The sequence below is a fragment of the Lampetra planeri genome, chromosome 7 (genome assembly GCF_965212315.1).
Source record: "Lampetra planeri chromosome 7, kcLamPlan1.2.h2, whole genome shotgun sequence".
Taxonomy (NCBI): domain Eukaryota; kingdom Metazoa; phylum Chordata; class Hyperoartia; order Petromyzontiformes; family Petromyzontidae; genus Lampetra; species Lampetra planeri.
Window position 1 is genome coordinate 1995950 of NC_136113.1, and position 18373 is coordinate 2014322.

At 43.1% G+C, this 18373-nt stretch overlaps 1 protein-coding gene across 4 annotated transcripts in view; it reads right to left on the reverse strand.

Moving 5' to 3' along the window:
* Positions 1–18373, reverse strand: part of FOXN3 (forkhead box N3) — a 35675-nt gene that overhangs the window by 14262 nt on the left and 3040 nt on the right. For 2 of the 4 annotated variants that reach the window (XM_078595912.1, XM_078595913.1), the window contains 2 exons: positions 10896–11606; positions 5437–5573 (listed from right to left, as the gene is read on the reverse strand). In XM_078595912.1, the coding sequence (XP_078452038.1) occupies positions 5437–5573; positions 10896–11591 (833 nt within the window). In that variant the 5' untranslated portion in view covers positions 11592–11606. Of the gene's footprint in view, positions 1–5436; positions 5574–10895; positions 11607–12364; positions 13091–13176; positions 13295–18373 lie in introns of those variants that run through there. The other 2 variants (XM_078595914.1, XM_078595915.1) reach the window with 2 other exon arrangements.

Below are 18373 nucleotides of genomic sequence, written 5' to 3' on the forward strand. Positions count from 1 at the left end.
TCACGACAACGGAAACATAGAGGGGCACGTGATTTAACTCATAAAAGGGACTTTCCCCAGTTAGCGTGATTGTAACCGGTACCTGCCAGGGAAAGATAGGCGGTTCACGACTGCCACAGGGGTTTGTCTAACTCACGTTGGACAGATATACAACCCATAACCTCGCTGTGTCTGCAATATAAGACTATTGTTCTTTGGGTTCTGTCTTAATTTCAAGTTTTAATTCAGGTGGTGCCGTGGTTTGAGAACTTGTTGTGAATACAAATTTTGGTCTGGAGTTAACTCATCCCACTTACACACCCGGCACCACTTTGAGGTAATTTCATAGTGGTCATCCATTTGAGAAAATTGTACCTGCAATGGGGATTATCACCACTCCCTCCATTACACAATTGAGCTGCGAGACACTGCCTTTTAAACTTTGTAACGATATAGTTGGTATTTAGGTCACAAGACAGTGTTGTGTTGATGTATTCCATTATCTAATTAATAGTGAAAGGATAATAATATGCAGAATATGATTCAGCAGGTATTCATGAGTTATTAAGCTTGATTGCCGAGAAAAGCATCACCTAGTCTCAAGATTTATTTTCAGGAGGGTCCTGCCAAGTTTACCCAGGAGGGGGCAATGATTTATTTTGAGGTAATTTGATTTCTATGTTTTCCAATTAGGTAACTTGCAATTAATGTAGCAAATTTGGACACACCGACATACAATTGCCTACTCTTCTTTGAATGGCGTCCGATGAATAACATCCAAAGTAATTAACCTGGGTGGCCTGCCGGATTAAAACTGCAAACCTCTGCAACAAGCAGTGAACGCGCTACCGCCAGGGCATAAAGGGTTATCCCAGTTATTAGGATATTAGTGGGCAGTGTCATTGGGAAAAACCTTTAGCGGCCCATTAATCGCATAAGGGTTAAACGTTGACAGTAGGAGAAAATCAGTGTTTCTACAACGGGTGGGAAAAATGTGTGCTTGCGTAGTAGAGAGACACACAAAGGGCACGGGTAGCAGACTGCGTAGTCAAGCAGAGTACACTTGCGTGCTCAATGACATTGCGGCAATTGCAATACATGGAAGGCAAGCAGTATTGGGAGTTGCGTCAGGGGACGCACAGCGATCGCCTTGTGAGAAATGGTCGGGAGAGGTGCGACATGTCATCATCGCGCGTGGGTCGGGCAGCATGAAAGGCCACACAGACAACTTTATATACAGAGGTTAAGTCTGCGCTCAGCACATTTAAACATCCAAAATAAACCAAACGCAGAGTTAATGTAACGAAGGTAAACAAATAATATGAGTGCTGCCCCCCCCCCACAGTCCTCACAATCACAACCATCACTTAAGTGCCCCATCCCCAAAGGCAATCGCCAGAATGACCCTTTCAGAAATCCTTAGCAGTCCCGCTTACAAATTAAATAGTATATCTCCAGTGGTATGTGTTATGAGGTATGTGTTCATTCACAATGGACATCCAGCACTCAAATATTAACATCGAAATCGAAACATGACAGTTCACCATATTTTAAGTCTCAAAACCATTCTCCTAATTCGCAAAGGTAATAGCGAATGCATGTGAAAAGTAACATACACATGTGCCTACAGAAGACCGTTTTCAATCAGTGTGTGTACTACCTGCTATGATGTATGGTTCACAGGCATGATCAGTGACTAGAAATATTGAGAACTGAAGAGTGTGTAAAGGAAGCACTGAGCAATGCATGCTGGGAATTACATTATAAGACAGGTAGAGGAACATGGACTAGTGAACACACACACACAGGTTAATGACATCATCCAAACTATTAAGAAATCTAAATGTGCTTGCACAGGACACATTGCTAGAAGGAATGATGGACAATGGTCAACAATAATGCAGTGGCAGCCAAGGCTTGGAACGTGGGGAGATGGAGCAATGAAACCAATTAATGTGCAGGTACTGGAAGGAGTATTTGCAATGCAGAAATGTGAAAGGTGGTGGCGGTTTTGTTGAGGAGGCCTCCATCTTGCAGTTGATGGATGATGATTATATGAGCCTATGTAAATTAAAATACCTCAATGACAGCCAAGCATTGTGGTCTCTGTCTAAATGGCCATAAAAAAGCATGGCGTCAAAACAGATCTATACACAACGGCGTGTCAGCAGTACAATTAGACATTGCATTAGCCGACTGGTACTTCCATGCCCTGGATAACAGCCCAGACTACAATATTTCACCATCGTGGCGTCTGCTCGTGGCACACTGTACACAAGCAGCTGTTTGACAACAACAAAAAGTCAACACAAAATGTGTGTGTTTAGTCACAATCACACTTTGTGATCTACAGGCGAAAGGCAGTATAGATGTGTAAATTATTAGTATGTACACTACACAAGGTGCTCCCACTCATTGGTACAATATTCATAGTTGCGTAGACCTGCTCGTGCATGCTTTACCAAGCTCTCGGACAGCAACACAATTCTCATGTCAACAGCAACTAACACAGACAAAGTTCCCCCGTACAGACTGTTGGGGCAAGTGCTCCTAGCGAGCACATATGAAAGCTGAGATGGCAGACGAGGGGATGGGTTGCCAACACCACATCCGGCCGTCGTTGTCTCCCCAGTGCTGGTGTTTCCACACCACACGCAATACTCATTTAAGGCTGAGTGGACCTAGGGGAGGCCCAGGACCGGGACCAGTTCAAATATTGGCCACTGTTATTGTGAATTTAACTCGGATCACAGTGCGCTAACGACTACACTACCGCCCCCAACACCTACCAACAAGCACATACTGACACAAAGAGCACACAAGCCTCTGACTGGAAATATCACACACGACTGTGATGTATGGTCTCTCCATTGAACAGAGATATCCTACCCTCAATCCCTACCACCCACCCTTCTATTCTCATGTCGTTTCTTGGGAAACATGTAGCCACATAACCCTATGACGACTGAGGTTGCCATGCCAATGTACGCTGTCACATGGCAACCAGCGGTATCGCTAAAGCAAAAAGCTGCTTCCCCCACCTATGTTCAGGAGTGTGTGCATGTTTGTACGTGCTCACGCCCGCATATAAACTGTGCACCCAGATGTGTTTACAGGCAATATTCATGTGAGAATGCCATATTTTACACAGGTATGAACATGTCTGCATCACGTGTGTTGATCTATGCATGTATACACTTGCGTGTACGTTTCATTCTGTGCGCACGTGTGTGGGTTGCGTTTACGTGTGTGCACACGCATGTACGTGTGTGTGAGTGCGTGAGTGTGCATGTGGGGAGCGATGCTGTAGTGGTTAGCACGCTGTGCTATGAACCCGGCAATGCGAGTTCGATTCCCACTCACGGCCAACACCAGTGACGATTATTTGAACCAGTCATGGGCCTCCCCTAGGTTGACTCGGCCTCAAAAGTGACCTGATGTGGTGTGTGAACATCGCAATGCGAGTTCGATTCCCACTCACGGCCAACACCAGTGATGATTATTTGAACCAGTCATGGGCCTCCCCTAGGTTGACTCGGCCTCAAAAGTGACCTTATGTGGTGTGTGAACATCGCTACTAGGAAGACAAAGGCGGTCGGGCGTGGTGCCAGCCACCCACCCCCTCGTGTACCGTTCCGGTCTTCATAGGTGCTCACTAAGAGCACTTGCCCCAAAAGTCTGCTGAGGCTATATTGGGGATCTTTTGTCTTGTTGAGCATGCATGTGTCGAGAGCGGTAGTGTAGCGGTTAGCATGCTGTGCTACAAACCCAGACAGCCAAGTTAAATTCCCGCTCACGGCCAACACCAGTGGCCATTATCTGAACTGGTCCTGGGTCTCCTCCCCTAGGTCGACTCAGCCTCAAATGAGGACCTGGTGGAGTGTGTAAGCATCGCCACTGGGGAGACAAAGGTGGTCGGGCGTGGTGCTGGCCACCCACACCCTCGTGTGCCATGCCAGCCTTCACATCTGCTCGCTAACAGGACTTGCCCCAAAAATCGGTTCAGGCTATACAGAGGATCTTTGTGCATGTGTGTGCGCAGTGGGGTGGAGGGGTATACGTGCATGCGCACTTGGGGCCAGTGTGCATGGTCGGTGTGCGCGTGTGTATGCCTGCGTGGTGGCGTGCAGGGGGGTTGTGTGTGCATGCTTGTGTCAGTGCGTGCATGGACGGGGGGGGGGTGCGGCTTGTGCGATAGTCCGTGAGATGCGATACGACGGCGCGGCCAGGCAAACACAGCCAGCAGCTTCCTCTCCAGCCCTCCCCAATCCGCACTTGCCCAGACGAATACATTTTTTATTGTCGTGGCAGCCATTTGAATTTTCTGAAGCAAAGTGGCCATCTGTGGTCATCTTTTATACAATTTATATTATGATTAAAGACAAGGGTTTTTCAGGATGAAGTTGATGACGACACACTGATGATGCCTGGGCAAGTACGTTCGTAGTTAATACTTGCTTTGCAGGTGTCGCCATTTATCGTCCCGTCAAAAGTATTTCTCGCTTCACAATAACGCCACTTCAGAGCGAGCCTGTTATGTACTTGTGCAGGGGGCGATGGAGAAATGAAGCTTGCTGAGCTGTATAATGCACCACTCATATAACTGCCTTTCCGGACACATATTAATTGTTCGCTACTGGCCTCCTTGAGTAACACCGAGCCAAGGTGAAAGTTATGTTCAACACACTGCCTCATTGACAACCAGTAACGAAAACTACTGTGAGAACAACCACAGCATAGTACCTCTGGAAATGTCTCCTTTCCAGGATTTTGAAAAAACATTAAAAACATTAATAGCTTTCAATAAGCACTATATTGCAAACATTTACTGTAATTTACTACAAGCACAAACATTATTTTACAAAATGTTGACTTAATAATAATTATTTGCAAACAGAATAGAATTACTTAGTCTAGATTTTCCATACATTCAACAAATGTGCGTTCTTTTGTAGAACTGGCTAGTGCTATTAGACAATACAGACAGAAAAACTATACAAGGCTTGCTCATATAATGTGGCATAGACAGCCTTGAAGTTTATTTATTACAGCATGTGCTATTCGTTTCAGTTGTAGAAACTAGCAACATAAGTAAAATGTTGTATTACTCATGTAATGAAAGGCAATTATATGATTAGAGACGACAGTGCTTACAAAGGAGTTTCTGCAACATGCCTCATCGCTACGCCTTCTCTCATCCATGTATTGTCAGTGCCCAACCATCATCCCAGAATGTCAGATACAAAACAAAACACGTAATATAACAAAATATTCATGTCATTTGTTAACCACTCGCCATGCGCTCTCATAAGCATCACGTATATGGCCAATTAGCTATGGGTCACTCCCGCATTCCACGTTTGTCGATCTCAACATGCCCTGAAAATCACGCATGTCATCTCACCTGCATTCCACCATGGGCCTCGGGTAAGTGTACCTCTCTGCAAATGTCCTCACCTCTGTGCAGAGTCAGGAGACGCTGGAGGGGTGTTGAGGATGTGTGAGTATGGATGATAGGGTGCCTTCTTCAGCGTCTGAATGAGGTTGGGTCGGTAGTCTGGATCCACACACCACAGTGAGCCCTTCCCAAGACTCTGCAGGATGCATCACAGCAAGAGCATTAAATACAAGACAACTTCCACCCTGCTGCATTCATCGCTAACATTGACCATCCATATTTCACTGAACACAAGTATTATCCAGTAAGTCCGTTTTGTATAATCTTCGCACTTACACTTTAGGATAATTGTTCCAAATGAATATAAGATTTCAAATGTCCACCATGCTAGATACCATTGGTGTTATCCTTACTATCCAACACCAGCTGGTAAGGAATTGTATAGCTGTTCTTAGTTCAATAAATGTAATTGATAAGAAGGCCAATGTGGAATATCGTTTTTGATTCCTTTTGTCTTCGGTCGTGTTTGATTATTGTGTCTTGCATAACCTTAAAACATATATAATTTTTTTAATGAAAATTGTTTGCCAACATTTCATAACATTATGTTACTTAGCAGAGTGTATTATCTCAAGCGCCAAAATAAATAAATTGAAATTGCCAAATTGATTTGCAATGCAGATCCATGAGAGTGACACTAAAGCAGAGGTCAATGTCAAGTTTAGGATTAGGCTCAATAAACCTCTGAATGCACAGAAGGCGACCACATTCACCCTGTAACAATAAAGATGGAGTTTCATGCTCAAAGAGCAGGCTCTGCAATACAGTGTCACACCTGTACCCTCACTGGGCTGACTATTGACCAGTGTGGCCAGGGAACGTATGCACTATGCAGCTTTGGCAAATGGCGGGCCCGTGAAATTGTGCCTCGTCCATCTGCGTCTCTGGCCTGGCAGATGGGCCATGCTGAACCAGGAGGCACGAGCAAACCAGCCCCATCCCATGGGTGACATCCAGTGTGTGTCTCCAGTGGGCTGCACATGCTGGGCATGACTGAGGTCTGTCTATGGCATCAAAACGCAATATTCAATGTCAGCCGAACATTATGGACGGTATTTGATGAAATCATTTACTCAAGGTTGCTGCTTTTAATTACACTCCATTAATATCAGCACCACTTTCACCGATTTCGGAATTAAGAATTTAAAACAAATATTTTCAACCTTTACAATACAAAATAAAAACGATTAAAAACCTGTCGTAGCTTTTCAGACAAACTCCCAGGCGATATCTGTTCATGTTTACATTTGGCATATAGAAGGCCACCACAGAAATACCTCCATTTTAAAAGGTATTATAGAACTTGTACAACATAACTAGAAAAAAATATGTCCTGACATTTTCTATACTGTACACAGGACATTTAAAACTGCATTATATACCTGAATATATATTTTTACATGTATAATGAACTGCTTTCTTTACCAGAAATCTGTATATACCTGGTGTAAAGCTTTTTAAGTGATGTAATTTTTTGTTATTATGTTCACCATGCCAATTCATAGTTATCACAAATGACTGCTGTAAGAAAGAGCTAAGCCTAATATTAGGTCGGTGTGGCTGTCGGTTTCCTGTTCTCAATACATGCTAACCATCACTCGCAATGCAAGGACCAAGACCAACTTGTATGCCAAATAAATCTACAGGGATGAAAGCTCCATTATTGTTCCACCTTATTAACAAGATATTAGTGTGTGTATGACCCTGCACCAGTTAAGTACGTGTAAGTTTAACATACACCACATTTACAATGTACCACAACTCACAACATGCAAGATTCATAAATAAACTATGGAACAAAAGCATGTCAAGAGGATAATGTTATCAATAATGAACCAAATTACGAATGATAATTGTTAGTGACAACAAAAAAACTATTAATAAGCAAACGCTACAAATTATATAGATTTTGAACATGAGAGTAAAACAGTTAACTGTTAATAAATACATAATTGTAGAGTCATTTACAAAATCATAGGTAGAATATAATGCATAATTCACAGGTGAATGGAAAGTTTTTCCTGAAGGCAAACAAAGCGATGGGTTCCCCGAGATTAATTTGAAAATCTGGTTACATCCAGCTCATACACTGCTGCTATGATGTACCTATAATACATGGAAGTGCCAGGTAGGACAACATTGAAGAAGCAAACGATGATCATTTAAGAACATTAATGAATGTGCACCGTTTGCCACTGTTCCACAACTGCAGGTTAAGGGTACCATGGTGAGCGCACACAACTCCAAGTTTGGGATGGTTTTGTTTTGGTAACTCGGGAAAAAGTTGGTGCACGTTTCATGAATGTGCGCTGTCCATGAGATCTCGGTGCTTGGCGAATTGCTGCCTCATGTGGCAACTAGAAATTCTACATTATTGCTTGACAGTCAACATAATTATAACATTAGCAGATATGCATTGTTCATGAACTTTTAGTCAATCCACTGCTGGATGAAGGCTTGCCCACACCATGCTGTTTGCGGGAGTTATTTGACCATATTTCACCACGCTGGTCAGTGCGGGTTGATGAAGGTGAGGAGCATAGCCCGTGGAGGAGCATATATGTCCAGTGCAGCAGAGGATATTGCAGACATTGTAATGTGTGGTAATTTAACCGTGTGCTGTGTGACAACCATCGTCAAAGCTTTTGTGACAATAAAGAGTGTGGTTTAGCCAAAACGCTTAACGACGTAGAGATTATATAATACCAACAACAGATCATTAAAAAGTACTTTTAAAAAAAGTACTTACATGGCTCATCAGGCAGAGATAAAACAAATTAGTGTAAAGGGTTCCAACTAATACTGACAGTTCACATTACATCTTCACAGCACAGAGAGAATGTAGTATCACTCCACCTGGAATCCACATGACCACACACATGCAAATAGGACACACACACACCACACCAGAGGGTGCTTATAACAGTGTGCCAAATTAAACAACATTCTGCATATTAAGAAGCATGCCGTGCAGCCTCAAACCCCCCAAGCACACGATGACAATCGCCATCGGCTGCCGGTTATCATACCACATGCATTATTTGCTGAGATTCCACACATCTAGGCTACGGCCAGCTATCACCCATGAATGTTACCAAGACTGTCAGTTAACCGAGCTTAGCGGCGCGACACTGCATTCCGCAAATTATAAAGCTGCTTTCTGGCTAGGTGCAAATGCACACGTTAAATGTATGTGTGTTGAACTTCTTTCGTACGTAGCCAACCCTTCTCATCGGAGGTACGGGGGAAGGATAACAAACTAAACACAAGAAGCGGTTATATAAATAAACACTATTACTAAAGCAAAGTATTTATGGACCTTTACAAACGCAAGGGGACATGCCTATCGCTAAACTGTTTTGTGCCATTGGGGAAGGAAGTTGAAAAAATACCAGCTGCTAAATACTACGATATTGCGAGTTAATTCCACTGAAAGTCCTTGTCATACACTTGAATCCATTTTCCAAAACCTTTATTACAAAGCACAATATTTCCCTGCAAATCGGCTCACGTGGATAAATTGAGCTATCACCGCATTAAAAATGCTGATACCAGTAAATGTCAAACTGAGAATAAATATGCCAACATTCGAAGCCGCCATGTTTGAAATGTGTAGCTTTTAAAAATGGAAACAATCTACACCACGCATCTTATGTATTCTAATTCACACGTATTTATGAATATCGTGTGTAAGCAGTCACCATAAAACAGCTCAATCATAGGTAGAAAGAGGCCTGAATGGCAATGGAAAATAATCAGATGTTGCAAATAAACTGTGCAGAGTCTGTGAGCTGTGTTTGCCTAAGTGTAGCTATTTTGTGGGAATATCAAGCACTCATGCACACCTTTAAATGACAAAAGCAACTCTCAGATACAAACTGAAATGAAGTCCCATTCTGAGTGATCACAGGTCCTATTGGCTACGTAACAGAGTCTATTTGGTGTTCTGACAACCCAAGGCAATGGCGCACAACAGACATTTCAACACGAAAACCACAACTCTGTGGCAGGACGTACAGCCACTGGGCATCCTGCCAAGGCACAAAATGACAGCAGAGATTAAACTGTTTAGCAGGGCCGAGGTCTGCAGATCAACAACGTTAGGACATAATGTCCACATCATCAATCTCTTACAAGTCTAATAACTGTTCACATTATTTTTAAATACGTTACGCGCAGGTAATTTGTTCATAACGAGTAGAAGGCAGTTTCAAGGTGCAGGACGTATGTATGTATGTATGCATGTTGAACTTCTTTCGCACCGTACGTGGCCAAACGTGCAAATCGGGGGTGCGGGGGAAGGACAACAAGAAACACAAAAAGTGGCTTCACGTGGCACCGTGCAGCCCAATCCAGAAATGCGCGCACACAGCTACGGGGCCAGCCCGACGTGGATGTGCACGTTGTCGTGCGAGTCAAGAGTCTCTCCTCCCCCCCCCATTGCGTGCAGATGCAGCCACCCTCCTCCCCGTGGTCCTGGTGCACGGGCAATGGTCGCCACGGCAGGTTGCCATGGGAACACGGATAAAGTGCCCACCCACTCCCACCTCTGAGCACTCCCACCCCCTTTCAGCTTGCAGTTGTGTCTCTATCATCGTTCGGTGCACCAGCATGCGTGTACGTGTCACTCGTTAGGTTTGTCCTTCATTAATTAATGAACTCTTACTAATGTTGACTTAAAGCTTTCGTGACTGCAGGTGATTCATATTCTTTGGGTCTTTCGGCAAAGTCACGTAGGTTGAAAGGAAATTGAAAAAACTACGACGTTTCGATCACAACACAAGCGATCGTTATTTTCTTTCAACCCATCTATGTGACTTTACCGAAAGACCCAAAGAATACTCTTGCTAATGGTCGTGTCACGACACTTAGGGGTGTTTTTATAAAGTAATAATTTTACCTTCGGTAAATGTGCTCCGACGTAAACAATCAGGTTAAAAATATTAATATCTGGCTTGCAAAATGAAAAGATGGTTCCCATTGAAATAATGAAATGCGTCAACGCTGATAACAATATTGTCATGTGCAGCAGCTTTTCCCTCTCAGACGTTGATAAAGATGCAGTGGGTTTCCTCACATTGTATTAGAGATAAATAGCACAGCAAGGAGAACCTGGCCTCGTACTATACTTGTTGAACTCTAATGATGACATATGTATCGCAACCTCTTAAATGCCCTACAACTCCAAGAATGTCATCTTCACTGCGATTGACATAATGTTCCATCATGACAGCACTGCAGGAATTCCATTCTATGCCCATGCTGAAGAATTGACAGGAGGAATGTAACAAGCAGTTAATCCATTCAATGCTCCCAGACAGATCACATCCTGCATCTGATTCTTGAACTTACCTTAAGTCTACTTTGAAAAAATGCTTTTGAGTAAGATGTATATACATGCGAGACTCTCCACGAGAGATTCAAGATGTGGAGTGAAATTTTAAGGCACAGCTCTTACCTGATGACGGTCTTTGTCCACTTTCTTGAAGCATTTATTCAGAGACAGATTATGCCGCACAGAGTTCTTCCAACCAGAGGGCGCCCCAACAAAGTAAGGGAAGTGGTCCAGGATCCAGTCATAGATGCCCTTGACAGGTAGTCGTTTGTAGGGCGATGCTTCAATTGAAAGGAAAATGAGGCAGCTGAAGGAGTAGGGTGGTTTTGCATTTGGGTTATGTCCTGCAGCGGCGGTAGTGGAGCGGTGAGAAGAGGGCGTACCCGGGAGGCCGGCGTGTGCATCTCCCTCCCTTGGCGGCAGGTCATCAGAGGGGGCAGGAGAGGGCAGGGAGTCTGGAGGCGGTGGTGGCACAGGGGGGGGACTCACGGCACGCAGGCCCGCCTGGCCACCCAGCTTCAAACTGCCCAGCACATCCCTGCCTCCGTGCAGCCAGTCCAGGTTTGTGAGCTCCTCATCATCGCGCGGCTCGCCTGGGCCGGCCGCCGGCTCCCGCTTTGGGGACAGTGCTGGAAAGTGGCCCAGGCCCAGGTGAGTGAGGTCCAGTGCCAGGCCCAACAGGCCTGGGGAGTGGTCCTTCACCTCATCCTCAAAACCCACAATCAGTTCATTGTGCTCGCCAGTCTCCGGCTCTTTTGACGACCCTTGCATGAAACTGGATCGCTCGGTCTTCACTTCGGGCAGCACCACTGGACCCATTTAGATTTCGACCCCCTAAACATGAAAGCATGGAAACGCAAATGCATAATTAACAGTTTTACTCAATACTAGACGAGTTACTTTTTAGTCATTGCCGAGTATAAATAGGATATTGGTCGCGAAAGATTACGTGTTAAACAGAGTATAAATATTATTGAAAACGCCTATTTAAAATAAAATATACGCAATCATATAGCCCAAAGAAAATACTGTACCATTATAAGCACAATAATATTCTTAAACATAAGCAGTGTATACAATACAAATGCATGAATACAAAAATTATGAAATACATTTCAAACTACACATGGCTTCAGATGAAGTATTTTTTTACAAATATATCTGGAGGCTCTAATTTCTAACCACGCAAAGATATATTGTGCACAAATTATCAAATATTAACGTGCATAAAAGTACACCACAAAGAGGCACACAAAGCAACCCTGGCAAACGAAATGCATTCCTGAAAGTGTTCTGTCATTTCTTAAGAAACGGTGTTTTTTGTTTCCTACAGCATTAAACACTAATTCTAGATTAGAAGTTGTCATGACTGCAAGGATTCATACCCTCTGGTTTTTTAGGTAAAAATTTCAAATAAATGAAAAAACAACTAAATTGAGTTGTTTTTTCATTTATTTATATTTTTTACCTACGTGACTTTTCCGAAAAAACCAAAGAGTAGCATTAAACACGTAATATAATGTGCAGTGGCGTGGAGTTTTAGATTCCCATGCCATGTAATCAGGAGTGTGGCCAATGCATGAAGCACTCACTCAGCAAGCGCTCCATCACCTCAGCCAGCAGCACCAGCTAATTGCCAGGGTAACCATGACAACAACACTGCTCCATTCGTGCAGGAAGTGCTTATCTTCTTAGGCTGTCCTCTGGGAAATGTGTTAATATATTACGAGCTTTCTTAAGGATGTTCTACCTCCACGTAATACCCTTGAAACCATCTCGAGTTGCCCATACTGTTCCGAGTCACCCACAAAAGTATAATATTTAGCTATGCAGACTGGTGCCGTTTACAAGTGCCTAAGCTGGCATGGCACACAATGGGGGTGGCGTGGCCAGGGCCACATTCAAGCACTTTTGTTTCCCAAGTACTGATGTTTACACACCGCACCAGGTAAGTTGTAAAGTCCATAGACCAACCCACTATCTTTATGTCAGCACACAAAACCAAGGATCACTTAAAAAAAAGCAACCATTGCTCGAACTATTTTCTTGTTACAACAAAACGTGCCGTGCTTCGTTCCCACCCGGACACGTCGTATAAATTTTGACCGTCAAAAAACAACAACCATGGGGTAACCATGGTGACAGACAAAAACGTGTGAGCTAACTACAACACCCAATGTTATATACAATACAACAACCAGTGGAACGGCTGGAACTGGGCAAAGGAAAAGCAACCTTTTCTCTTTTAAACAAAGATAAGCTGTGCGGAATAAAACCTGTCACGCCCTGTACAATGCTCTCAAACGACCACATGATTACGAGGGTAAAAGTTCAACGGTGAAACACCTAACAAACACCATAAACAATGGGCGCAGCATTGTGCCTCCTGAGTGCTCTGACATACTTGACAAGGTGGGGAGATGTCACGTGCGCGCACTGGCAGCCAAAGGTCCAGGGAAGGAAGGAAACCTCCATCTTGTGCACATCACACAATGGAGTTGGTGGGCCCACTCAAGCAGCCACTGGGAAACGCAGACGCAATTAGCCGTAGGTGACTATCCAGCAGGCTCATGTGACAACTTAGCATGGTCTCAGCCTCTCGCCGTATCCGTACCAGCCAGCAAAGGAAGTTCTGTATCTGGAAAAGACATCGTTGCTGTTTCACCAAAGAAAGAGACCTGAAGTAACTGTATTAGCCCAGCCAGCAGCCTGTGCACTCGGCATACTGTCACCTGCTCCACACCTTGTTCATGTCGGTGCATTTATTGTATTTGATCAAATTGTGCAGTGACTACGTGCTCCATCTTCCCGGATTTAGATAAATTCACCATATGATGCCAAAGGGTCTCACCTCTGTCGGATCACCAAGTGCACCATTCACTCGCTAGAGGTATTTGGACAAGGGCATATTAAAAGTACACTTCAACTGTTTGACTTGCATTATACAAGTCTGAAAACCTCTGCATGTTTGAACAGACAGTTTGACTTACATTATACAAGTCTGAAAACCTGTGCGTGTTTATACAGACTACTCATGCAAATCAAGAAGCTCCCGGGCTAAGCACACGTAAGCCCTGGCTGGCAGTGTTGGTTTTCAAGAAATAATACTCTTTGATGACGATTGCTTGTGTTGCAATCGAAACGTCGTGATATATTATTGTTTCTACCTACGTGACTTTACCGAAAGAACCGAAGAGAATATGGATTTCTGCAGTTACGAAAGCTTCAAATCAAGATTCCAAGAAATAACTTAATCATACAGCCCAAGATAGTACTTCAACAAGCCGTGTTGCCAAACTAATTCACTTCTCAGTTGCCAATGATCTACCACAACACAACAGCAAAACCACTTCATTACAAATTAGAGCACATACGTATAAATTAGGACGATGTTAAAAAGCAAGCAATTCTTAAAATGTCTACAGCATAGAGCTGCAAGGGAGAACAATGGACAGTGCTGCATATGGGGGGGGGGGGGTAGTCCTCCCTGCACCCCGATGTTCATCCCCTCACATCCGCACCTCTTCCCTCTTCCTCAAACCATGCTGTTGCTTCTCACACTTCCCGTTCCCACATTGCCATGATACAAAATGGCACATGTGAGGTCAAAGTTAATCCACCCGCTGGAGGATGAAGGTCTTGCCAAACCATTGCCATTTCTCACGGTCTTGCAATGAATGTAACATTCCATCTAGCACTCTCAAAGCTGTCACGCCATCATTAGTCTTGACTACTGGTCACCTTCTCTTCATCCTGCACCAGGCCATTAACTTGTACTAGCAGTCAAGATGCCTCTAACTTGCATAGGTTACCTAAGAAATGTGTCCTCTCCCCTGTGTCTCATTGGAATTCCAAGCATGGACATCTCTCGGCTTCTATGCATACTTTTGAGCTTTTGTTCCATCATTGTCCATGTTTCTGATCCATGTCATAGCCGGTAATATACAAGGATTCAACTTGCAGTATTCGTCTTTAGCCACATTGGTATAGTGCTTTTTAGCACTTTCCAACTAAGGTTGAAAGCATGAATTAATCTCTGTTCATGTGTCTGCCTGTCTGTCCGCCTGTGACATGGAGGAGCAATAACGATGATAAATATGCTCCAATATCTTATCTAGGATTTTACATAGCGCTTTTTTCCAAGCGCTTTCAAGAATTAAAATGCCATTTTAGTACGAAGTTCTCTTGCTATTATTGACTTAGCCTATACAAATACAGTCCAGCCGAATTGATCAGATGGTTGCCCGAAAACCTGGCGATAAATAAAAGTGTGTAACAAAATAGCAGTCCATGTGAAAGTCTTTTCAGCCAAGGCGATGACGTCACATGCCTCTCCTCATGACACCACTACATCTTGTGACCTTTTTTTTCGATTTAAAGCTTTCGTGACTGCAGGGATTCATCTTCTTGGTTCTTTCGGTAAAGTCACGTAGAAGGGAAGTAATAAAATAATAAAAATAAAACATGATAAAATAATTCTCACGACGTTTCAGCCGAAAGAACCAAGAAGATGAATCTTGTGACCTCTTACATAATGAACCATCTTACATAATCTAAGTTGTACACCTCATCATGTTGGGAATCATTACAGTACTCATGCATAAGAGTGATGTTTAGTTCTTGTTATTATTAAGTACTGTTTTCTAAAAAGCCCTGCCTCTTTCTCTCACTATAACGTTGACGAAAAGGTTAAGGAAAAACGCAACTTACTTTGAGATAATTACTATTTTTCTACAATTTGGTCCATTACACCAGTTTCACAGATATATTGAGAAGGCTTAAACAAATGGTACTTGTAAAGCAGCATTATTTACTCAGAAGGCTCTTTCAGAAATACAACTACACGCGAAATTCACTTTAGATTGGCCTTGCAGATTTCTCATCATATATCTCATTTTCTCCCAATCTACTTGCGTCTTCCCGTGTAATGTAATATTCCCTACTCTGACAATGATGTTAGTTCCCTAGACAAATTGATGAAGGTATTGATTTAAAGTACACTTTACATTGATTTTGCAGATGGGTTTCATGTTTGTAAACCCTTTAAAAGCAGTGTGTTGAGGAGTTCTTTAACATTTCATGCTTTACATATAATCATAATAAAATGTACAAAAATTATGGTAGCTTTGTGTGTTAAAACTGTTTTCTCCACAGAAGGTATATTTATTCATTACATTTAGTCTTCACTGGAGACCTACTCTGGGGGGTAACATAAAATGCTTGTGTTGGTCAATGTAGTTAAGCCACACTGCCAAATGTAACCATTACGTGGTGTCTCACACAGGAGTCCATTTAGACAATATGATAAAGGCCCCCATTCGTGTACCCACAATGAACCAAGTGTGAGGTTTAGGAGAGCGGTGAGCACAGAGTCTCATTGTAAATCAGGTATTAAAGAAGCACTGACTTTATGAACTAAATAATAATCGTTAACAGCCCATTGCCGGGTGAGAGCCTCCTCACACACCATGTTGATCGAGGGGTTCTTTGAAACACTTCATCAACCACGTTGGCTAGTGCTGGTTTGTGAAAGGGAGCTGTCCAAGAATGGTGCATATATCACTCGCCACTAGCCATGGAAAGGAACTGAACTCAGGTGGCAGAGTTTATAGTGTGGGGTGCTGACCATTTCAATAAGGAGGTTTTTCCTCTTTAAACTTAACAGGAAGGAGAATTCTCATGAGGGAATTAATCTTTCTAATAGGAGCAGCTGCATTTTCTGTGCGCCTCCTGGCTAAGCTCAAACTTACCAACAAACATCTCCATGCAGTAGTGGTAGTTAACAAGGGGCACTTCACACGGCAGGCTGATTGTCGGTCATGCTTCACCCTTTACAACTAATTACCGATCCAAACGTGGGAGGATAGTGTGAGGTCCCACTTGACGAGTGCACAGTCTGGAAACTAAGACTGAAACGATGAGTATCAGCATCCCGGACCTCCCCAAGGCCACTCTCTTAAATTGCCATATAGGCCAAGTCCTGAGTAAACTCTTAATCGAATCCACTTAGGGTTGACTGCGTTACACAAAGGAAAGGCTGTCATCCATTCAAATAATTTCACCAGATGATACTTGTATGCAGATGTATGCACGCACCACCACACACACAAGTGATTCCTTGAAATCATACCGAACAGCAAGTGAGAGTGCACGAGAATTAGTTTCAATTAAGCCAATTTTCTCACCTCAAACAGTCATCCCAAACATACTATTTACCATTTACCAAGTATATATAATGACAATGCTACTTTTCGAGTAGTCAGCAATGTATATCAATGTACTGATATTTTTACCTGTGGCAGAGTCGATGTTTTCAAATGTAATCACCAAACTGACGATGATCACCATACTGACCAATGTGATGAAGTTGATCAAACACCTCCCCACAACCAACAGTGTGTGAATATGTGGGTCAGAACTATATTGATGAAAGCACAACTCAACGGTACACACCATTTTGTTTACACAAACACAGGTATTAATAATGTGTATAGAGAAGTTACTGCAACACTTAGAACATAAACAAAACCAAGTAGGACAGAAAGCCTGTGCCCTTCACAGATGGGTATGACATTCCACTCATGTGAGCTTCCAGCATTCCTGGTCAGCACCCTGAGGGACGCTGCAGATCACTGCAAGCAGACCCAAGTTAAAAGGTTGATACCGTGTCCCCAACCACGTTAATGACTGAACAAAGTGCAGTTAACTTTGTCACGGTCTGTCTTTCCTTTAAGACTGATGGCACTGTCACAATTAGGCTTAAATGCAAAGTAGTAATCTCTATAAGAGTATGACTAAAAAGACATAAAAGGCTTCGCTATGCAACTCTGCAACTCCATTTGCGAAACGGATGGTCACCTAAGACTGCCAAACTTTTAAAATACACCAATACGACAGATGTAAAAACTGTCAAGTGGGAACATCGTCCATTTCGGAGCAGTATTTCCACTTTATCCAACAGGTGACATCCCCACCCCCATTTGCCATGCCACACACCCTCTCCAACTCATCAGCAATTCTGAAGCAGTGACAACCCATGGCCTCCTCTCCACACTGCACCATTTAAACACGTTTTCCAACACTCAGCAGCACAGTCCAAGTTATGTTATCAGAACTATATTTGGAACATTCCAACTGATGCAAAGCTATACCATTTAACATTCGTTTCAGAACCTTGCCGAGTAAGAAACAGTTAGTGTATGTCCAGTTTATTTCTAGGTCTGAAACATGATGCTGGCTTCTAAAGACTGGTATGCCTGCAAAAGAGTGAACCTCATGGGTCTTGTTCTGGACAGGACACAGCCATGAATCATAAAAGTGTCTCCGTGTCAGCTGCAAACTCACCCATCAGCACATTGCCAACGTCAGACAGTTTTCCAATGATGGCCAGAAATAGAATGTTTACCGTATAGTTATGGTGATGCTGGTGGGTGGCACTCAAGCAAAGTGTTATCTAGACGTTGCAACTATGTTATCTAGATGCTAAATCTACTGGGTGCATGCTCTGCTTTCATTGTTGCACACAATCATGCCATACATCTGATAGTTGGTGCTCTCCATTTAAAACATCACAATAACAATTGCCTAAGAGTGTCAAACTT